The 23,197-nt window shown below is 32.3% G+C and overlaps 3 protein-coding genes across 5 annotated transcripts; all 3 read left to right on the plus strand.

Annotated features, from left to right (window-relative positions):
- The first annotated feature begins 308 nt into the window (after positions 1–308).
- LOC105142024 (sucrose synthase 6-like) lies at positions 309–4,850 on the plus strand. 3 transcript variants are annotated; one of them, XM_011049466.1, is made up of 17 exons: positions 309–507; positions 646–778; positions 887–1,041; positions 1,123–1,315; positions 1,421–1,539; positions 1,637–1,853; positions 1,953–2,048; positions 2,159–2,332; positions 2,436–2,552; positions 2,659–2,825; positions 2,917–3,141; positions 3,257–3,823; positions 3,896–4,034; positions 4,117–4,189; positions 4,223–4,301; positions 4,432–4,464; positions 4,588–4,850. In XM_011049466.1, exons 1-17 carry the CDS (start codon positions 407–409, stop codon positions 4,733–4,735), a joined length of 2,736 nt encoding a protein of 911 aa, XP_011047768.1. In that variant the 5' UTR covers positions 309–406; the 3' UTR covers positions 4,736–4,850. The 3 variants fall into 3 exon arrangements, with proteins under 3 accessions (XP_011047768.1, XP_011047770.1, XP_011047767.1); XM_011049465.1 differs by having other exon boundaries at positions 310–507; positions 4,117–4,301; XM_011049468.1 differs by lacking the exons at positions 4,432–4,464; positions 4,588–4,850 and adding an exon at positions 4,372–4,415 and having other exon boundaries at positions 4,117–4,329.
- A 3,107-nt stretch (positions 4,851–7,957) lies between these two features.
- Positions 7,958–13,358, plus strand: LOC105142025 (uncharacterized protein At4g15970-like). The gene is made up of 4 exons (XM_011049469.1): positions 7,958–8,396; positions 11,848–12,213; positions 12,317–12,798; positions 13,057–13,358. The coding sequence occupies exons 1-4, from the start codon at positions 8,175–8,177 to the stop codon at positions 13,061–13,063; spliced, it is 1,077 nt and encodes a 358-aa protein (XP_011047771.1). The 5' UTR covers positions 7,958–8,174; the 3' UTR covers positions 13,064–13,358.
- Positions 13,359–15,459: 2,101 nt separating this feature from the next.
- Positions 15,460–19,204, plus strand: ISI1 (binding protein). Its single transcript, XM_011049470.1, has 5 exons — positions 15,460–15,864; positions 15,950–16,158; positions 16,258–16,356; positions 18,063–18,136; positions 18,733–19,204. The coding sequence occupies exons 1-5, from the start codon at positions 15,546–15,548 to the stop codon at positions 18,956–18,958; spliced, it is 927 nt and encodes a 308-aa protein (XP_011047772.1). The 5' UTR covers positions 15,460–15,545; the 3' UTR covers positions 18,959–19,204.
- Positions 19,205–23,197: the final 3,993 nt, after the last annotated feature.

The following is a 23,197-nucleotide window of genomic DNA, read 5'->3' on the forward strand; positions in this document are numbered from 1 at the left end:
ACCGTAACTTTGTAGAGACACAAAGTCACGTGACAGCTTGTAACCTTCCTCTAAGGAAGAAGAAGTAGAAGAAACGCATATAAGAGTCCTCTTCATGCATTTCGAAATCAAGAAAGATTAGCATGGCTATAACTCTTCCCTTCACTTTTTAGATATTAAGCAAAAAGGAAATCTAAATATTCTTCTTCTATCAATCACACATTCCTTTCTTTTCTTCAAGATTTCTTTCCAACGAAGAATGGTCTTTCTCCTTCTCTCCTAGCCAAAGTCTAGCTAATTCCATCACGTCATTTTTTGAATAAATAAGCATATTATTACAACTATTAAAACACACAGAAGCTTCATTCTTCTCGATCTTTCTGCATTTGAAAGACCCTTTTCTGTTATCATTTGTTTTCCTGCTCAAATGGCTTCTCCACCAGTCCTTAAGCGATCCGAAACAATTGCTGAAAGCATGCCTGATGCATTAAGGCAGAGCCGGTATCACATGAGGATATGTTTTTCCAGGTACATGAGTGCTTCAATGTTCTTGTCTGGTGAAGTTAGTTACATTGTTCCTCATTATTTTCTGGTTCCGAACCATTAGAAATATTTATAAATCCTCTTATTTATTTCTCTCCGCTGTGATGCTTAAAAAAAAAAAAGGCTTGTTGCTACTGGGAGAAGGCTGATGAAGCGCCAACATATAATGGATGAAGTTGACAAATCTATACAAGATAAGAATGAAAGGCAAAAGGTCTTGGAAGGCTTGCTTGGTTACATCCTGAGTTCCACTCAGGTAATGTTCCTGATCTGTCTCCTTTCTCTATTTGTCCATCTGCACCTGTCTGCTTCTTTATGGACCTAAGAGTTAAAACCGCTTCCTTTTCATCTAAACAATTTGCAGGAGGCAGCTGTTGTTCCACCTTTTGTGGCATTTGCTGTAAGACCGAATCCGGGTTTTTGGGAATATGTTAAAGTGAACGCTGAAGATTTGAGTGTAGATGGTATCTCCATTTCAGAATATTTGCAGTTCAAGGAAATGATCTTTGATGAAAAATGGTATGCACAAGTCCGATTGAAAATCTTTTGAATGATTTTGGAAATAGCCTTTTCTTCTAATAACTGCTACTGGAGGTGCAGGGCGAACAATGAAAATGCGCTGGAAGTAGATTTTGGAGCCATGGATTTCTCCACCCCTCGCCTAACTCTTTCTTCTTCTATTGGGATTGGACTGAACTACATGTCAAAGTTCATGTCCTCAAAGCTCCGTGGGAGTTCCGATGCTGCAAAGCCTCTACTCGACTATTTGTTAGCGCTCGACCATCAAGGGGAGGTAGTTTTCCTCACATTAGCAAGATCATAAGTGTGATCTGCCAGTCTTAGTCTTGGAACAAGTGCTTGAAACTAATGGTCATGCCGCTCATGTTGTAACATGCAGAATCTCATGATCAATCAAGCTCTAGATTCAGTTTCCAAGCTTCAAGCAGCATTGATTGTTGCTGAAGTAGTTGTCTCTGCATTTCCTAAAGACGCCCCATATCAGGATTTCCAGCAGAGGTCATCTATCTAGTTCTTTATTTCCATAAAACATCTATGTTGGTTGAAAATTTATCTCTTGCAAGTCTTATATTGCTGATTGTAAATTAATATGCAGCCTGGAAAGGTTGGGCTTTGAGAAGGGATGGGGAGACACCGCAGAAAGAGTCAAAGAGACAATGAGGATGCTTTCTGAATCACTTCAAGCCCCGGAACCAGTGAAACTGGAGTTGCTCTTTAGCAGGATTCCCAACATGTTCAACATTGTGATCTTCTCTCCTCACGGCTATTTTGGCCAGTCAGATGTCCTCGGGTTGCCAGATACCGGTGGCCAGGTGTGTAAGACAATCCTACACACTGTTAATTATGGCCTGATTATATCATAATCCATGATATCAGTGTAGTAAACTAATCTGCATGTACATGACACACAGGTTGTTTACATTCTTGATCAAGTAAGAGCATTAGAGGAAGAACTGCTACTTAAAATAAGGCAGCAAGGGCTTAGCGTGAAGCCTCAAATTCTTGTGGTGAGGCAGATATATGAACATCTCCAAAGTTTATCTTTATTCACTCAATTAAAGAGTTGGATTCAAGATAATTATTTTCTCCCTTCTTTCTATTGTTTAATTGCATACAGATAACACGACTGATACCACACGCTGGAGGGACAAAGTGCAACCAGGAGGTGGAGCCTATTTTCGGTACAAAACACTCTCACATTGTTAGGGTCCCCTTCAAGACAGAGAAAGGGGTTCTCCCTCAATGGGTCTCCCGTTTCGATGTATACCCTTACCTAGAGAGATTTGCTCAGGCATGTTCCTCCATTTCCTTATATGAACTTCAGATTGTTTTTCTTGAACACATACTGATTGTGATAATCTTGTACTTCTCTCTGGCTCATCACCAATCACTAGGATGCTGCTGATAAGGTCCTTGAATACATGGACTGTAAACCTGATCTCCTGATTGGGAACTATAGTGATGGGAACTTGGTGGCTTCCCTAATGGCTCAGAAACTTGGCATAACTCTGGTTTAAGCTGATCACTTCTTATTTAACTTTCACATTTTTCAATTAAAGAACGAAGACTAACCCACAATCTATATTTATTGTGAAATTCGGTCTGCTGTAATTCCAGGGAACTATTGCTCATGCTTTGGAGAAAACTAAGTACGAAGATTCTGATGCCAAATGGAAGGAATTAGACCCAAAGTACCACTTTTCCTGTCAATTCACAGCAGACATGATTGCGATGAATACTGCTGATTTTATCATAACCAGTACATATCAAGAAATTGCAGGAAGGTTAGCCTTCTACCTGCTATCATCAGTTCTAAGCAAACCTCTTGACCATTATAATTTGCATTTCTAACTAAGATAATTGCTTCAATTTCAGCAAGAATAGACCAGGACAGTATGAAAGCCATGTGGCGTTTACCATGCCAGGACTTTGCCGTGTTGTGTCAGGCATCAATGTCTTTGACCCAAAGTTCAACATTGCTTCCCCTGGGGCTGACCAAACTGTCTACTTCCCCTACACCGAGAAACAGAAGCGGCTAACCTCTTTTCATCCTGCCATTGAAGAACTACTCTATAAGAATGAAGATAACAATGAGCACATGTAAGTTTTTATAAGGTTCCCTTCCGCTGACAAGATTCTAAAGCTATCATTAGCACAGAAAGCCTACAGTTATTGTTCTGTGATGAAACTAATAAAGAAAACATGCCTGGAACAGTGGATATCTGGCAGACAAGAAGAAGCCAATTATCTTCTCCATGGCAAGACTGGATACAGTGAAAAACATTACAGGGCTGACAGAGTGGTATGGAAAGAATGCAAAGCTAAGAAACTTGGTGAATCTCGTTGTTGTAGCAGGATTCTTTGATCCATCCAAATCAAATGATAGAGAAGAAATTGCGGAGATCAAGAAGATGCATGCCTTGATAGAGAAATACCAGCTTAAGGGCCAGTTCAGATGGATAGCAGCTCAATCTGACAGGTACCGAAACGGAGAGCTCTACCGCTGCATTGCAGATACAAAGGGAGCTTTTATTCAGCCTGCGCTCTATGAGGCCTTTGGCCTTACAGTAATTGAGGCAATGAACTGTGGACTACCTACCTTCGCCACCAATCAAGGTGGCCCAGCAGAAATTATTGTTGATGGGGTCTCAGGATTCCACATTGACCCGAACAATGGAGATGAGTCTAGCAACAAGATAGCAGATTTCTTCGAGAAGTGCAAGACAGATGCTGAATATTGGAACAAGATGTCAGCAACTGGTCTCCAACGCATCTACGAATGGTGAACTCACAACGCTACCAAATATCAGACATAAACTTCCATCGGTAACTAATCATACTTCTTGTCCTGCAGCTATACATGGAAGATTTATGCAAACAAAGTGTTGAACATGGGATCTGTTTACGGGTTTTGGAGGCAGATGAACAAGGAACAGAAGCTTCTGAAGCAGAGATATATTGAAGCCTTTTACAATCTCCAATTCAGGAATTTGGTGGGTTATTTCAGACAGTTAGTAACATGTAGCCACAAGTCCTAGGAAGCTCGACCTCTAATTTATCTACTATTCGTGACAGGCAAGGAATGTTCCAATCCCAGGATTTGCACCACCCGTACAGACACCATCAACTTCAAAAACTAAACCCCAAGAATCAGCACCAGCTGCTGTAGCTGAATCTCAGCAATCTCTTCCAACCAAGAAAGCCAAACCGCAAGTAGAAGAGGCCCCGGTGCCAGCACCTAAAACTCAGCTAACACAAAGGCACGTCATTTAACCCCACCTTAATTAAATCACAATTAATTTGATTGTCTGTCTTGATCTTGACAATTAAATCACAATTAATTTGATTGTCTGTATTATCACCAGCTGATTCTCATCTTGATCTTGACAGAAAGGCACAACCCCAGCAGCCTCAAAGCCAAAGGTGAAGACAACAAACTTTCTTTCTCACACAATATACACTTAACCTTTATAATAATAGTTTTGGTAAATTTCTTGGAACCAAAACCAGGCTGTGTTTACCAAGGAGAGACTTTTTTGTTTGCAGGAATGGCAACGAAAGTTTAGGGCAAATGGTCATTGCAAGACGACAAAGCAGCAGTACACAGAGAAGCTGGAGCTGGTGGTTGTCCAGGATCGCTTCCCTTCTTATAGTTTATTACATCCTGAGGAAGTTGTATGGCTACCTCACATGAGAAAAAAGCCATAGCAAGTTGCAGAGATAAACGCTGGAGTCCACAACTCAGAACGTAAAAATGCTTGCCATGCATGATTAATAATAAAAATAAATACACCATGTTGTTTCTTTTATTAGAAGTCTTTCTATAGTAATTAATTTTAAAAAATAAAATTAAAACGAGTCAATATTGATTTTGGAAATATTTAATGTAATATGTATTCTGTAGTATTTAACACCAGGTGTGCATTAATTTTATGTTTGAGTTTAAATATATTCTATGAATATATTTCACAATTTACAACGTGCATATATATAGAAAAATCACAAATAACCATTAATATTGAGGAAGATTTAATTTTGAGAAAATAAAACCACAATAAAAACTAGAAAATAAAAGAAAGAAAACTAGCTAGGCTGATCAATTTTTTTGAGTTTTTTTATCAAATTAATTTTTTTGCATTTTTTATTGTTTTAATGTGTAGATATTAAAAATAATTTTTGTTTTTTATTGTTTTAAAAAAATAAATTTTTTTTTTTAAAATAATTTCTCGAACACTATTTAAAAAATCAGAGTAAGACACTGGAACACTATTTAAAAAATCAGAGTAAGACGATGTATTGTTCTAGGATGTTTACTCTTAAAAAAAAACATTAAAAAACTTTGAATATCAAAACACCGATTCTCTCCTCCCTTCTCTCTATTGATTCTCTCCTCTTTCTCACCATTCTCTCAACATAAGGGACTTTATTTCAACACAAATGAAGTTGAGGACCATTTCATGCAAACCTCTAACACCAAGGATCAAAATGAATTAATGTTTGCTTTAAATCACCTGTTTTATGTTTTAAGGAAAACGACACCGTTTAGCAAAAATTCTAGTTCATTCACACGTCACAGTAGATAATTGAGGCATCGAAGAGAAAAGTCACCGCTCCCGCCACCAAACCTGCTGGCGGAGTTTACACACTCAGTCCAAGAATGTACAAACAACTTTATTTCATTTCTACAATGAATACAATTGCTCATGCCGTCACGTTCAATCTAGTTTGTCTGCATCAAAATCATGTTTAAATTAAATTAAATTAAATTAAATTATTCTCCAATTAGACTTTATTCAGACCACTCGCAATTAAATTCTTCTCCAATCTTATGAGAAAAAGGACCTATTATTTTCAAATTAAAATATTATATTTTTGTTGAATCAAGGTGATGCGAATATTCAAGTTGCTAATGGAAATGGGAAGAGTTCTCTTGTTGTGATTAACGATATTAATTGGGTAATTAATGCCTCCGCCGTCCCATCTTATTCCTGTGATTCACGAAATCTTATCTTTTAATTAATATCCAAAATAGAAGTGTCAAAAGTAGCTGGCAAGCTTGAAATGAATGCGTCCAAGACTCAGTCCATTTCGTCCCCAGGGGCATGTTTGTTATTATTGTAGCGTCTTGAATTTCTTTTAAAAATATTTTTTAATTTTTAATTTTTTCATAAAATAATGTAAAATGATAAAAAGATAATTTGAAGTAAAAAAAATTAAAATTTTTAAAGTTATCGTATAAAAGCTTTTAAAATAAAAAAATACAAATCGGTTACACATGAGCTCCACCCATTAAACTCAAATACATTCTCATCATACTAAAAAAAAAAAAACAATATTAAACTGAAATAAACGGGCGGTGAAAAAAATCTGACCTTGACTAACGACACAGCAAAAGCTGTTTATATAGTTTGAACTTGTCGTCTGCTTATTAAAAAAATTACAATTCGAGTTTAGGCTTCATATTTTAGAAAAGAAGCACAAGCGCATTTAAGGATTTAATTTAAATTATCAACTTAACCTAACTCAAATATATAGGTATTTTTTAGATTTTATAAATAATATATAGGATATGAATATTAATAAGAGTACTGGTTGTATCTCGTTATATGTATTTTAAAATATCAGGTTCAGATGTGAGTTTGTATCATAAAAAATAAATCTATAAAAATATTAAAATCTAAAACGAATAATATATAACAAGTGCAACTAAGTTATTATTTTTGTAGATAATATATAGAATATGAATATTATTAAGTTTGATATTGAATCTCTCAAACCTAACTCAAAATATATATTTATATTATACAAATATATTTTTAAAATATTTAAATTTTTTAATATAATATCACACACATTTTAATATTAATATATAGATAATGCGCACGTGCGCGCACATATATATATATATATATAGATATATAGATAATGCGCGCGTGCGCGCATATATATATATATGTGTGTGTGTGTGTATTACCTGTTATATTTTTTGTTGGCCAATAAATAATATAAAAAAATTGATATTTAAAAATAAATAAATAATTTATAAATATCTAAACTTTTTATTCTAATAAATAATAAGTCCAATATTAATATCGATTGTAATTCTAGCCCATCCTCCTAATCCTAGGGACTCTTTTCTATTCCCTTCATTCTAATATACTTTGAATAAAAAGCACTATAAATAAAATATCCTCATGACAATTGCTTTGTGAATTATTATACATGAACAAGATAGGCAAAGTTTATATATAAAAAAAATATTCTCCTAGAATAAAATATCTAATTTCTTATTTTTTATTGTAGTTTTTTTTTCATAATTAATTATTCTTTTATTTTTTCTTCTATAGTATATAAATTATCAAGTCATGATTTTTTCTATAAATATCTATCTTAATTATGATAAAAATAAATAAAAATTGATGTTGAAATTTATCTTGCAATATTACTAAATAATAGCAATAAACGAGTATTCTTTTTAATTAAACAAACTTTCATATATTAAATTAAATTAAATTTCTTTCTTTTCAGGTCTTGAATAAGTCAATGGCGTCCAGCCGAGTCAACGGATTTACAAATAATTTCTTTATTAAATAGCCTCCTACATAAGATGAACCCTCGATGATATCAAGAAAGCAATTATTTTTATTTAATAATGTAGTAATAATTATTTTTTATTAAAAATATATTAAAATAATATTTTTTAACATTATTATAATTAAAAAACACACAGAAAAATGAAAAACTTCCTCTTAATTATCTGGCAAGTTGCTTTCTGTTATTTGTCTCTCTTTATTAGCAGGAACCGTAATTATATCAGTGGTCACGTCTAATATTGAACGATTAGATGTAGTTTCCATATACTGCGAGACTAAACTACTGTTTCATCCCCTGGGGCTCAACATTTTCAACAAATACACTGAATCAAAAGGAGAATAAAACAGTAAACCAAATACATAAATAAATAATATACAAATTTTGCCATCTCTTGCTAGGAAATGAAATATATATAGAGAGAGAGCAGCAAGGTTTTGACCTGCAGACCAACTATGCATACTTAAAGACGAGATAGACTGGTTCTAATTTGGAGAAAACCAAGAATTACACAGTGCAATTCATCATCATCTGCAGGGAAAATGACTGGAACTGGTGGCGACAACAAGAATGGACCTGTGCACAGTTCTTCTGGGCTCATCCACAAACCGGTTGTCAGAATCACAGTTCTGTTTATTGGAGTTCTTGCAGTTTCTTGCCTTGTTCTGTACGGGTCTGCCAACCCTTTTGAATTCCTGCCTCGCTCCTTGGGTTACTCCTCTGATTCGGATTCACTTTCCGTGTTATACCATCAAACTTACAAGGTGAGTTTCCCTTTCATAATCTCTTAATGCTTAAATTTACCTCATTAATCTTGTTGGGTGTTGATTACTTTTCTTGCTGGTTCAATATAAGTGGAAGGTGCTGTTTCTTTTCTTCCTTGGTTCTTCTTATTGGTCACCAAAACCTTCTTCAAGGCTTCATATTATAGCTGCCTGTCTTGAATTCAACACTCGTGAAACAAAAACAAAATTGCCCAAGAACCAAAATCACACACATCACCAACACGTTCCAGTACATAATTCAGAGGCAGAGCATATACAAACTTCTCTGTTTCCTGGCTAGCTGAGGTATTTTTAACATCGAATTAGTCTCTTTCATTGATCATTTTCTTGATCTTGAATCAAACACTATTGCTTGATTGTCCCTTCCTTAGTAGGATTTCTGTACATCTTTCTTTTTTTTAGGTAAACTATATTTTAGTCTCCGAAGTCTCATCATTGCTTTACTGCAGACCCTGCAGTTTAAATCTCTTCAATATTAACCCCTTAGTTTTGAGAAAGTTTCAATCTTGCTCTTGAATCTTGAATAGCTAATATATTTCTTCCCTTCCTTTTTCTTTCACTTTCATCTTAAAACTTTCCTCTCTTGTTTTCTTTCTGTCCTCTCTCTCTCTCTCTCTCCATATATATATATAGACTGAAGGTGAAGAAAATCCTTAGGAGGAAAGCGATGGATTGTGTGCTTTTTGCTCGTATTAATGATTCATTTACATGTATACCATTCATAAATCTTCAGTTTTGGATGGATACAGCTCTCCCTAGTCCTCGCTATGGTACACCCATGCTTCTATATGATAATATATCACAAAATCATCCCATATAATCAACATTGAAAAATATGAACCGACAAGGGCTAAAATGGAAGGCAGGCCCTAAAACATAGTTTATCCTTTTTGTTTGCTCCACCGTAAGTCTACAACACCGAGGTAGTATTTAACTATTGGTTTAGAATAAAAAAAAAAAATGGAGATAGCTAATATATGTCTTAATTTATTTTTTATCTTGAAAATATAAAAATTCATTTCAAAATTAAAATTGCAAATTTAAAGGTGTTTAGTGTTTTTATTTGTATTTTTAGATGCTTTTTAAAAGTGTTTTTGATTTGAAAAAATATTAAATTTATTTTTTAGTGTGTTGTTATGATTTTAATATGTTGATGTAAAATAAAATCTTAAAAAATTTATTTTGATATATTTTTAAGTTGAATTTATTTGTTTAAAAAAACACAATTCACTATACTTTTAAATATACATTTTTTTCTCTTTAAATAAACATAATTATGTATATATATCCAAAAATATAAAAAATTATTTAAAAAAAATTATTATTATTATTTTTATAAACATTCAATGACACTCACAAACAAACCCTTCGCTGTCACAGCAGCATGTGTTTTCTAGGCCAGTCATTTCGTGGGCCTACTGTGGGTTGGTGATGGAACATGAAGGAAATGTCTTCTCACTTAAATGATACCACTAGTTTTCATAGTAATAAAAAATGATTTAAAATTTAATAATCTATTTTATTATTTTTATTATTATGAGGTTGTTTACAACTTGCAATAACGACTTGACTTTCTGGGGTCAATTAATTCACTTTGCTCATGAAAAAAAAAAAGACGGGATTATTCATTTACAAGAAAATAATATAAATGTTTTTAACGTGAAATTAATAATTTTTTAAAGCTTCATTTCATATATTCTAAGGGCATCTCCAATCATAACGGTAAATAAAATGCTATAGCCAAATAACTGCCAATATATATATATATATATATATATATATATATATATATAGCACATTGTAATAATAACAGGAAAAGAAAAAACACACTCTGCTTTGAAAAACTAGACAAGAGAAGGCTTCAAAGTGTAATGATTTCCCATCAAGTAGTTTCGCCTTTAATTTTCGTTCACTAAATTTATAATGTCAATCTTAAATAATTTTTTATTGGATGTTAGACACGTAATTCCATCAAGAGCTAGATAAACATGGTGTACACTCAGCAAACCACGTCATCCACAAACTCATTCGTCGGAAAAAGATCTACACTGTCACAAATGAACAGTTTGATGTGTCGTTTAGTTTCCTTCCTCTTCTATTTATTTTCACTCCCGGCCTCGGCTGGTCAACCTAATGACCGGTCAACACAAGGCTTGATCCTGACCAAGTCAGTAAAAAATCCCGGCTAGTCAACCTAATGAACGGTCAACACAAGGCTTGATCCTGACCATGTCAGTAAAAAATCTTGGTGTGTGTGTATATAAAATTATATAAACAACCTTTTTTCACGTGTTTTTTTAGAAAACAAAAAAGTTTGTATATATGTATATATATAATTAGATAAATTAATAACTATGTAATTATTTTTATATTAGTTAAGAAACTAATTTGTTCCCATTCATATTGCTTAAAAAGCTAGGATGAAATTGTAAAGAACCCCGTAATGTCTATTGAATTTATTTTTGTTTCTAAGAGTAATATATTTATAAAATCAAAAGATATAAATATCCCTATATCTCAGTTTTAAATAATTTACTTCTAAACAGGGCGTAGCAAGAAAACAAAACTAAAGGGACCAAATTAAAAATTAAAGGTAGCAAAGTTAAATTTTTAATTATTTTTATAATTTTTATAAGGAAGGGAGCTGAGAAAACAATTTCCTGCAGGGATCGGGCCTGCTAGCTCCTTTGTCTCTGCTACTGCTTCTAAATAAATTAATATATTTCTAATTATTTTGGTGATATAGATTCCATAAAAAACAGTATTACTAGTGTATTTAAATTTTTAGAAAGGATAAAAATATAAAAATATTGTTTTAATTCACAATATATCTTGTGTTATAATATTTTTCATGCTTTTAGATTTTTGAAAGATTGATAAATTTAAATGAAATTAGTCTCTGTTAAATTTGATCTGGTAAATAAACTTGATAATTATAAAATTCAAAATTTAACTTAAAAAACCTAAGATTTAGAACTTAAGCCGAGATGAATTTTTTTCTTGAACCAACCCATATATTAATTTGATAGAATCTAATTAATCCGGCTAAGTTTTGATTGATTTGGTTAATATAAACAAACTTGATCAGAAAAATATCAAGAATTTTTTAAGGAAAAACAATGTGGTTTTTAATCAAGAAGGCCGCCGCGAGGTTGAAGAAGAGGTAGAAACACTTTCAGCCATCAGGCAAGGTCCGACAGCTATCATAGCATGACAGTGACCACACAGGATATGTTTGCTGACGCAACAGTAACAAGTTAATGTGTTAAAATTGTTACATCATTTGATGGCATCACCTCTGCATTCATGTCAGTGTAGATAAAGTCATCGTCAGACCTGCGACATGTGGCCATGCCCAGTTAACATTTCTTCCTGCAATACTAAATTCTCTTTGTTTTTGTAATGACCACTGTATTTCATGTCTTTCCAGAGGAAAGTTGATTTGGAATTGGGGAGAGTTTTGAATAAAGCATCCATGAAAGGTAAAACTGTGATCTTAACAACATTGAATGATGCATGGGCAGAGCCTGGATCTATATTTGATCTCTTCTTGGAGAGTTTTCAAATTGGAGAGAAGACTAAAGAACTCCTAAATAATTTGGTGATAATATCCCTGGACCAGAAGGCACATGCTCGTTGCTTAGCTATTCATCCACATTGCTATGCTCTCAAAACTGAAGGGCTTAATTTTACAAGAGAGGCACCCTTCATGTCTGAAGATTACCTGAAGATGATGTGGAGAAGAATAGAATTTTTGAACACTGTTCTTGAGATGGGCTACAGCTTTGTTTTCACGGTATAGACAGACGTCCCTTTCGGTTTCTGATAATTATGAAGAGATTTAACCAGATATTCTGCTCCATTTTTCTGCCATCTAACTTCTTCATCTCCTTTTCCAGGATGCTGATATCATGTGGCTTCGAAATCCATTTCCACGGTTCTATCCAAATGTAGATTTTCAGATAGCATGTGACAAGTATTATGGCAATCCTAAAGACAAAAGCAATCGACCCAACGGAGGGTTTACCTATGTTAGATCCAATCTCCGGACGATTCTGTTCTACAAGTTTTGGTTCATGTCTAGAAAAACATATCCTGGCAAACATGATCAAGATGTATTGAACAAGATTAAAAACGATCGTGTCCTTGAAAAGATTGAACTAACGATGAGGTTTCTAGACACTGCTTACTTTGGTGGGTTTTGTGAACGTAGCAAGGATTTTAACAAGGTCTGTACCATGCATGCAAATTGTTGCTATGGTTTGGAGACTAAAGTTCATGATCTTAAAATTGTGCTTGAAGATTGGAAAAATTACACGTCGTTGCCTCCAAATGAAAGAGCTTCAGCATCGCCCTCTTGGAGAGCTCCTCAAAATTGCAGGTATTATTTCGGTATTCTTCAACCTTTCTACCTGATTTTCAACTACGTACTGTTAAGATATCAACAAACATTCATCCTACTGATTATAATGTTTCCTACAAAATGTGGACGAGGATAAGTAACCGAACTTGAGTTCTACCCTCATCAATGAAAAAAAAAAAAATACAACTTCGTTTAGATATACTACTCAAAGCTATACTTACCTCTGGTTTTCATATGCTTGATTGCTGATGTAAAACGTTTTTGACCATTTTTCAGGACATAAATCCAGAATCAAGCTTCCATGTACATCTGGATTCCTTCCATTTTCCTGATACATTCAAGAACACTGATGGTTATCATGTCCCTGTGACAATTGTATGAAATCAGTGAAGGTGCAAAGCGTTTACTGTTCAAAGATTGCTTTTAGCGTCTGCCTCAAAAACAAGTGATGTTTACAGTTTTAAAACCATAGATCAGTTGTTAAAGCGGAAATCTAGAAATAGCAAATACCTTTCTAAACCCACCACCATGGATGTTCCCAGAGTTATTTTTTGACTCGATTGTATGTGTTTGGAATTCCAACTTGAAGATCCACGATACTAGTTCTATTAGGATAAGGGGTTCATGAAATGGGAAAGATACTTTTTTTTTTCTTTTCAAATCCTAGAGTAGACAAATTAATATGCTGTGCAATTTTCAATTTGAGATGAACAAAGTTCTGTGCATGATATTATTCCTTACTTCTGGAAATTCTGTGCCGATCATTTTCTTAACTTGGTTGAGTTGTCAGTATTGCTCCTGCCAAAATGTTTAGATGCTCATAAAGCAGTGAATTTTTACTTGTATAAGTTTCAAGTATCATTCTCTGTTACCCACTTGAAATTTCATATTTCATTATTTTTGAATTAAATCTTATGACGATATTTTTCATAATAAAAATTAACAAAATAAAAATTTATTGACATTCGAAATTTATCAAATTCACGCGGTGGTGTCATTGATTGCTATTTTAACCTTCCTTTACCATTTGCAGGACATAAAACCAGAATCGAGCTTCCATAAACATCCGGTATCCTTCCATTTTCCCAATACAATTAAAGACTGATCGTTAAGCATATCTGCAAGTTCCCATGGCAATTATATCAAATCAAAGAACTCAAGAAATTATTTCTTCAAATATTGTTTTTTCGTGTCTTCCTCTAGAACACCAGTGACGTCAACAATAGCAAGAAGTTTTCCAAACCCACCATGGATGTTTCTCAGCAGGTCCAGCCGTTGTAGAATAGGATCATCATATCGATCCCATTGTATAACCTGGAGAAAACAGCATTAATCGGAAAAGAAAAGAATCTACCGACACCGTTACCTTCGTCGGGCTTCTTTTTTTTTTTTTTTTTTTTCTCCCTTTGGGAGAGAAGACGGACGAAGAGAATGAAAAGAACCCAAACTAAAAAGCCCGGGCGGTTTTATTGTGGGAAAAACTACAAATCAGTCTCCCAATTATATAAGTCGTTTCATATGCATCTCTAGAGTTAATTTCCAAATAATAATATTTAAAATTGTTTTATTTTTTTTAAATTCAAGTTATCAGCAGCATTTTTCAATCCATGCCATTTTCTTTTGGCGTTATTTTTAGGTTGATTTAATTTTTATTAAAATAAATAATTAAATTAAAATTAAAAAAAATCAAAACCGAATCAAAATTAATTTAAACTAGCTAGTTTCAGTTTAGTTTTTAGGACATAACCGGTTGAAACTGATTTTTTTCAATTTTAGCTTAGTTTTTTTTAGTTAGCTTGGTTTTTTATTTTAGCTCGGCTTTTCCAGTTTGACTCGATTTTTTTAGTTTTTTCAGTTTCGATTCGGTTTAAGGCTTATAAAATTAAAACTAAACCGAACTGGTTGATTTTTTTAAAATTTTAATTGGTCTAAATGATTTTTTTCACGGTTTAGTTTTTTTAATTATTTTTTTCTGGTTTTCTCGATTTAATCTGTTTTATGGTTTTTTTCTCACCCCTAACAAAAACATCAAGAACAAACATGGTTGCTAGGTTGATTTTTCAATTTTCTTATTATATATTAATGGAATAGATAATAAATGATAATGGAGTTTATTATAAATCAAAATAGTTAAATACTAAAAATATTATAACTATAAAAATATTTAAATATTAATTTTTATTCTTCCCAAACTCACTTTTCAAAAAGACTATTATAATATTTTATATAAAAAACCATAAAAACCCTATAATACTAAATATAAAATAATAACAGAAAAAAATTTCTAAACTAAAAAAATAAATAATTAAAAAATATTTTTTTTTTAAATAATGCATAATATATATAATTTTTCAATTTAAATTATTATTCAAAATAAAAAACCGATTCTTTTCTTAATTACAAGTATGGATAAATAAAATTATTTATTGGTGATAAATCATGACACTAATATTTATAAACATAATTTGTATACAATATATAATTTCTCACAATAAATGATAAATATAATGAATTGATTTTTCATAAACACACAAACGCATAAAAAAAAGTTGCTCATCAGCTTGATGTCATTGCAATTGTATCACTTTGCATCCTTAACCTTCACTCATGGACCTGATAAAATAATTTATATAGTTTGGGGACTGACTTGTCTACTGTTCTTCATTGTAAACCATGGCAATCTCGTAAATTTCTACAAAGGGAACGCTGCTTCTCTCTCCAATTACGCACCGTTCACAGAACGAGAGTCGACTAACAAATCCAAAATGCATCTAAAGAAGCCATTGTGGAGCACAGCCCTGAAAGAAACAAGAGAACCGTCGTCAGAGGCGGAGCCGCAACCACAACAACCGTCGTCAGCCACGGCAACAGCGGTGGATGAGCTAGTAAATTCATTAAACAAGCAAAGATTATATAGAGAAGTAACACTCGCTCTCCGTACAAGCCTTAGAGATGCTCGCGCCGAATTCTCTTTCCTCCGCCTCCGCGGCCTCCGCTCTCTCCTTAACTTCCTCAGATCCGTCGCTCAATCAGATTCCACTATCAATATCTTCTGCCAAACGCAATCTTTACCGGACCTTCAAGGTAACTAACTTGCTCTGAATCACTTCTTTGCTTTTTTCGATTACTTTGTTTTCTGTAATTTTTATTTATCGGTGAATTTTTTTAGTGGTTCCGGTTTTGTTTCAAAATTCGTTGAAAGAGGGGGAGGAGGAGCAAAATGTGGAGAGTTTGAGTCACGTGTTTGGTGTGGAGCCGATGAGGATTACAAGTCCTTCGACGGATGCAGAAATCGCGCTAGCGCTTCGTGTTTTGGAAGGTTGTTGTTTGCTTCATAGAGAGAGTACTGTTTTTGCTCATCAGTACAAGGCAATTCAGGTGGTTATTAGAATTGGATTTTAAAGAAAATGAATTTTGTACTGCGTGTTGGTGGTGTGTTTATGCATAAACGTTGAGCATTTGGTTTTGATTTTGTAGGTTTTGATGCGGGTTTTGTCGACCAGAGGTGTATTGGAGAAAAGTGCTTGTTTAGATGCTCTAATTTCGATAATGTTGGATTCGTCACCCAATCAAATGGTATGAATTTTGTCCCATCATTCTCATTCTTCATGTTTAAATTTAGAAGCAAATTGGTTTCTACTACATACATTCTGATGCAAGATATTAAGAGCAAGCTTAGTAAATGCATTGATTTGAGTTTATTCATGTTTTACATTTTAGTAGTATGGGAGTAGATTTTATTGAATGCAATCATTCATCATAATCGTTTATGTTATACAAACTCTGAACTACACTGCTTCTGAAATATTTCGACTCGAAGTTTTTCGAAGCAGATGTGAAAGGGTATCCAATGGAGGCAAATGCTAAAAGAGTCTGCCTAATATTTTCTGTCATGTTTTCCTCATTTGTTATTGTTTACAGGGTGCTTATTTAGGTTGTGTTAAGTGCAATCAAACTTTCATTTTTGGAACATGGATTGAAGATGACCATGGCGTGGTTATATTTGTGGATCCCACTTGTAAGCTAGTTGAATAAATAAAATTAGTTCTAAGTATGCTCATTCACCTAGATAGGGAAGCCATTGCACCCTTAAAGCAGAGATTAAAGATGATAATAGCATGAGTTGCCTTAAACTAGCAAGTCTCATTCTTTGGGTGACACTCTCCCTCCATGGGTTGAAGTCAATGCCAGGCAACTTTCCACTTGGTTTCACTAAACATCTACATGCTAACCAATAAACATGTCATAAGGCTCAACTTCTGCCAGAAAAGATGATGTAATGTGTCATGTGGGATTGAGAAAAGACCACTTTTAACTAATTCTTTTCTATTTTTCCTTTTTCCTTATTTAGTTCAGCTCTGGAATGGACTGTATTTCTAACTTTAGTTTGTCATAGTGTTTCTATTTTGTATTGGTGTAGTGCAAGTTTAATTGTAGGCTTCAGAGATCCAGTACAGTTGGGTTTCATATAACTTGAAGACCAAGAACTTGATTTACTGTGATGCTCTTGTTTAGTCGCTACACATTTTTGTTTATTTTATTTTATTTATTAGACTCTGTTGCTTCACTTTGGTGCATGGGCATGTCTCTCAAACTATCATCTTGATGCAATATTCTCTTTCAACATTTTTGTATTCTTTATTATTTTCCACTATGAATATTCTATGCTACTATAACTGGAATTTTTCTTTGCTATTGACATTATGCTGGCTTAATCCTAGAACTTCACTAGATCTAGAGGAGTTATTCATATCTCATTTCCTTTGTAATTGGATTGTGATTTCTTGATCTTGTTTTGAATTGAATTAGGCTTCTTTTTTGCAACCTCAACATCAATATTTCCATCCGTGTTAGAGTTTAATCTTAGTTATGGTTATAGTAGTTCCTAAGTGATTTGATTATCATACCTAATCACTGCTGAACTGGGCCTACTTTGTAGACTAGATCAGAAATTCTAACCTGTTATACATAAAGAATATACCAATACACTCAACATCAATTTGGATGAAATAACCAGGCTTGATTTGCTCTTTGGGCTTGCTTTTCCAAGAGTTCCATATGCCTGAATTCTGGCTTTGTCAATTAAATGCATAATGGAACTTTAGAGGACATGAATTACCTGGTTAAGGCTGATACAATGACCTCGAAAAACAGTTGTGCTAACCATATAAAGGAGTTGTCCTTATTTTCTAGCATTAAAGTCAATCATGATGTTAATTGATCAAGAAAATTCTTTCTTCTCTACTTAGCATCCCTGTTTACTTTGACTTGTATACACTCAGGATTTCGAAGCGTGTAATGGTATTGAGGAAGTAACTGCAGTTATTAGGGACAAGCAAGTGGATGAGAATCTCAGGTATTTATTAATTTTCATTACCTCCACTGTACAGCATGGTGCTGTTAGTACTGTTTGTCATATCCGAGATGTTATTAGAAGTAAAGCAAATTTTGCAAATGGCAACAAATTACAGCAGTGATTACAAAAGTGAAAGAGAACACTGTTTGCTTCCCCCACACCTACCCTCATGCACAGACTTGAAGAATTTGTTTTCAAATGATTGTCATGAACATTAACAAGTTTGAGGCTTTATGATGATGTAGTGAAGGAACTGTTCATTCCTTTTATTCAAGCTACTTAATTACCTCTTAAACACAGAATTATTGGCTTGCGAAACATGTAGAGCACTACGATTGCTAGGAAGGGGAGGGTGTTATAAATTGAGGATCAAGTTGATAAAACTTACAAATGGAGCACATTCCTATCAGTTTTAGATGAGAAGTTTCTCATTTGCAGCTCTGGCGAGCTCATGTTTTTCGTTTCTTTTGGTTACATAGAAAATTCCTTTTTTAAGATTTGTCAGTGACAAGTTTCTTTTTTATAAATTTAAGATAGAGCTGTATCATTTAATTCAGATTTGACTGCTAACGAAGCAGATGTTGACCTCTGATTAGGTTGAAATGTGGAGAGTTCATGCTACTACTCATTGGCCATCTTAATGGGAGGGAAAGGGCCCCCATGCCATCAATACATGAGGATGTAAGGCGACTCCTTGGTGAGAAATCAGCCTCCTTGATTTGGGCAGCCAGTCAATTTGGATCGACAGTCGATCCAGAACAGAGGTTGATGGCTTTACAGATCCAAGCTCGCAGGGTGCTTGAATCACTGGACCTGTACTAGTTCAGAAGATATGAAATCTCCATTTCCTCTTGGCAATTTACTCTTGCTGGTTCGAAAATGAAGATGAGTTCTGTAGATAACATTAATTGCTGGCATTTCTGTAATATTAAAATCTCGTTACTTAGGAAGCAGGTGTGGTATGCTGATGCTGTGTGCATTTGCACACACCAGTCTTTCATCTCAAGTAAAAGTGTTCGCTATATTATAAATACAACTAAAATAGTTGTGAACTGGGTTGATAAATTATTCCAAGTGTTTCTTAACAAATTTATCCCATAACTCAGTTGGATGAAGCGTACTTGGTGGTTGCTAAGGTAAAATATTGTCCAAGGCTAGCGTGTCTGGGTTTGCTTTATCTGGCTCTTTGAGTTTTTGTGAGACTCGTATTCTTTTTTTTATCTTTGGAGTTTTTTTAAAAAATTCTATCCTTGTGGAATTTTTATTTAATTTATTTCTAATTATGTTTTTTAGGTTTTTATTTAATTTTATTTTTTTGGTATTGTGTTGATGATAAATTATTTTTTTATTATCAGATAATAAAATAAAATATTAATTCAATAAAGTAGTTCCAAGTTTGAGAAGTTGGTTAGAATTAATTTATTTTGTTGTTCTTTAGAAGCTTTTTCTCTAGACTTGCTCTCTTAACAAGATTATATTTTTATTCAAGATTATATTTTTATTCGATTTATTTTAAATAAATTTTGGGCCAAGTAAAGTGTTGGGTTGAGAGTTTTCAAGTTTGAATAATTATATTAAGTGTACTTACATTGTTGAAAAGTCATGTAATTTATATATATTTTTTTAGTTAAAAAAATTAATTTAACTCATAACAATAACATAAGCAATTAATTAATATTCATTAAAATAAATAACAATCATGTATTTAGCTCTCCTATCAACTTTTTTTTTCTTCCCTTCTTTAGTTAAAAAGTGATGAATTATCATTTGAATTATTAGAATCAAATCTTTGGATTTGGGATGAAAATGATACCCTAAGATAGAGTTTTGTACTATGTTTTATGTTATCTGTACTTGAATTTAAAATTAAAATAACTATGTAAATAGGTATGAGTTTTTGATATCTAAAACCAATTTAATTGGGATTCAGGTATTTTTCAGGTATCTATAACCCAAACCCAAACTTAAAATCTAAACTCGAATGTTATAATTTGCAACTATTTAGTATATAGTTAATTTGATGTATCTTTTCAAGCTTTAAGATTACTTATTTATTTGGGGTTAGATAAACCAATATTCATACCCAAAATCCAATCAGGTCTAAGAATTTCTTATCTTTTTAGGTAAATTGGGTTAATATCTATCTAATTTGAATGAAATTGTCATCTCTGCTTCGGCTTTGTTATTTCCCTTTTGCTTTATGATATTGGTTAATCATTATGATTTTTTACCCAATTATGAGTAGGTTTACTCATAATTACATTACAATTACAATTATATGTATAAAAAAAACTAAAAAAGACAGTGAATTTATTGTTCACCTACTTCACAAAACATTGTTCACCGACACAATGTTTTGTAATTTTTTTAGTCCTTTAATTTTTTTTCTCATTGATTTTTTTTTTCAATCATCCTTTTACATAGTGTTTATGTAGAATTGGCTTTCATAATCTGCTTTTGTTTGTTTTTTATAATAGTATTGTGGTCTCAAAACAACATCATAACATTGAATTGATGCTTAATTTTATGAAATAAATTGGTTTTATTGTCTGAAAAAGTTTAAAAATAAGGAGATGAAAATTAAAATTGAGATTCATAAAGGCTAACTTGACCCTCTTCCTTAAGAATCCTAGACGAGGAAACCCTAAAAGAGATATTGACTCTAACTATAATCCATATGCGATCCATACTAGATCTGACTAGCTATCCTTCTTACCTTATTTATAGTATTGACAACTTATCCTTGTTTTCATGGTGTCTTTCAATGGAATGATTCGATCATCTATCCCGGTACTTATAAAAAATAAGCCACTAGTTTAGGTACAAGATAATATTATGATTGCCTGGACAATTAGACACCCAACCTATGATTGCAATGATCCAATTGAATCAGGTATATCCCCTCAAGCCACATAATTATGTATAAAAAAGTAAAATGTTTCTTTTATTATTATTTTTTAGTGTAATTGAGTCATCCTAGACTTGAACCAGAAACCTCACTCATGAAGTAAATCATCACACTTATAGTCTAACCAGCTGGGAAAGAATCAATCAATCCCTTTTTAGGAGCGATTCATCCTTTTCGGATGAAGCACATAATTTTTTATATACTGTGCTTTCTAAGTGTTCTTGTTCCTCCCTTTTTCCATCACCATAACAAGTTCTTTTCTTAAAAAAAAAACAGCTCAAATAAGAGAAAAAAAGGTGCTAAGAGGTATGACGACTAAAGTTGTTGTTTTTTATTATTATATGATAACAATAATAATTCTTATAGAAAATAAAACTATGATAAGATCATTTATTTACAACAAAATGATATACAAAGTTAACAGATTTTAATTAATATAAAAAGAAATTTATGGCTTCAGAAAGTGTTGATCGGAGTTCTATATATAGTTTAAGACACACTATTATAGAGGATTTATTGAAACCATTAAATTTAGAAATTGATAAAGTAGTTCCAAGTAGGGAACAACTTCTTTGATAAATGTCATAACGGCTCTATTTGTGGTATTCATACTTATCATCTTGAAGATTTATAATTCTTTTGTTTTATTGGATGGAATTTGAATGAATTAAATTTATAAAAATAATTCAATTCTAGCTTTTCAATACAAAGTGAAGCATTTTGAACTTGTTTTTTTAACCCATTTTATGTTATTCTATTTTGCTAGTTAGATAATAAAATATAAATGTGCGACTTGTTATAATATAAAATATAAATGTGCGACTTGTTATAATGAGTTCTATTGATAATATAAAAAATAAATTTATCATTTTGTCTTGATAGAGATGGCTTTTAATTTCATCATGTATTTATTCTAGTATCTGGAGCATGAATAATATGAAATGGATTACAAGTATTAGAGTTATGATTCATACTTAACATTGAAATTCTGTGACTAGACTTAAAAAAAAACTCAGAGATAGAAACTCTAAATTAAAAGATTTTTCTTCCTTTAAGCTAATTATCTATATTTATTTTGATAAAATGATAAAAAAAAATTTAATTTTTAATTATTGTATTTATTTAAAGTGATGATACAAGAGTTCTTACTCAAGTAATCGTTGTATTTAATTAGAACCATTCTTCTTATTTTTTATTCCAAAAATAAAAACAAGGTTGTCAATGACATAAAATGAACAAAAAAACACATATATAAACATTTCTTCATATTTTAAGCAAATTATTTTTGCTTGATTTGAGTTTTTCTAAAAGTTTTTCTCAATGTAAAGTGACCTTAAAGAATGAATTGGATATATGAATCAATCTCATCTCAAATATTAGATAAATCTTAAATTATTCATTAAAGTCAAAGATAAAATCTCTAAAATGAAATTAGTTTTAAAAAAGAAGAAGAAATATACAACATATGTAATTTTATTTGTTTGTTAATGAGATTCAAATATATATTGAAAATGATCATAAGATGTGGGATAATGAAAGATAAATCAAATAAAAAACAATTCCATCTTATTGGATACTAGACTATCTTTTCATAGGTACAAAGCCAAATAGGTCAATAAAAATTTATTTTTTATTGTTATTAATTAAGTTTGATAATAGGTTTTTCGATAAGTCTTTCAAGAAGTTTTAGGAAATTTGAATAATTATTTGACCAACAAGTTACATTATGTGTTATTAATGTGTGTGATGGTAAAAACTCAACAAGGCTTATTCTTTGAGTCTACTTTCAAGTCAGGATAACTAATCAATCAATTTTAAAACCTAACCAATCTTATTTGCACAATAAAAAGAATTATTACTTTATCTTTTATCGAATCAAATTATCCAAAAGTTTATGTTTATAAGTCCATGTTAAAGTTTCAATCAATTCCTACCAATACATGCATTATAAAATTAAGAACATAAATCCATTAATCCAAATAAAATGTCCAAATAAGAACATTCATGTCTGGACTGATAAACTTTTTACTCCAAAAGAAATATACCTATTGATAAGTTGTGAAAATTTTAACCATAAATAATCATTTAACCATCCCATCAAATAAGTATAAGATTCATTAAATTATGAAACATTACCCTACCATAATGTTATG

This window comes from Populus euphratica, unplaced genomic scaffold, assembly GCF_000495115.2.
Source record: "Populus euphratica unplaced genomic scaffold, PopEup_1.0 scaffold193.1, whole genome shotgun sequence".
NCBI classification, from domain to species: domain Eukaryota; kingdom Viridiplantae; phylum Streptophyta; class Magnoliopsida; order Malpighiales; family Salicaceae; genus Populus; species Populus euphratica.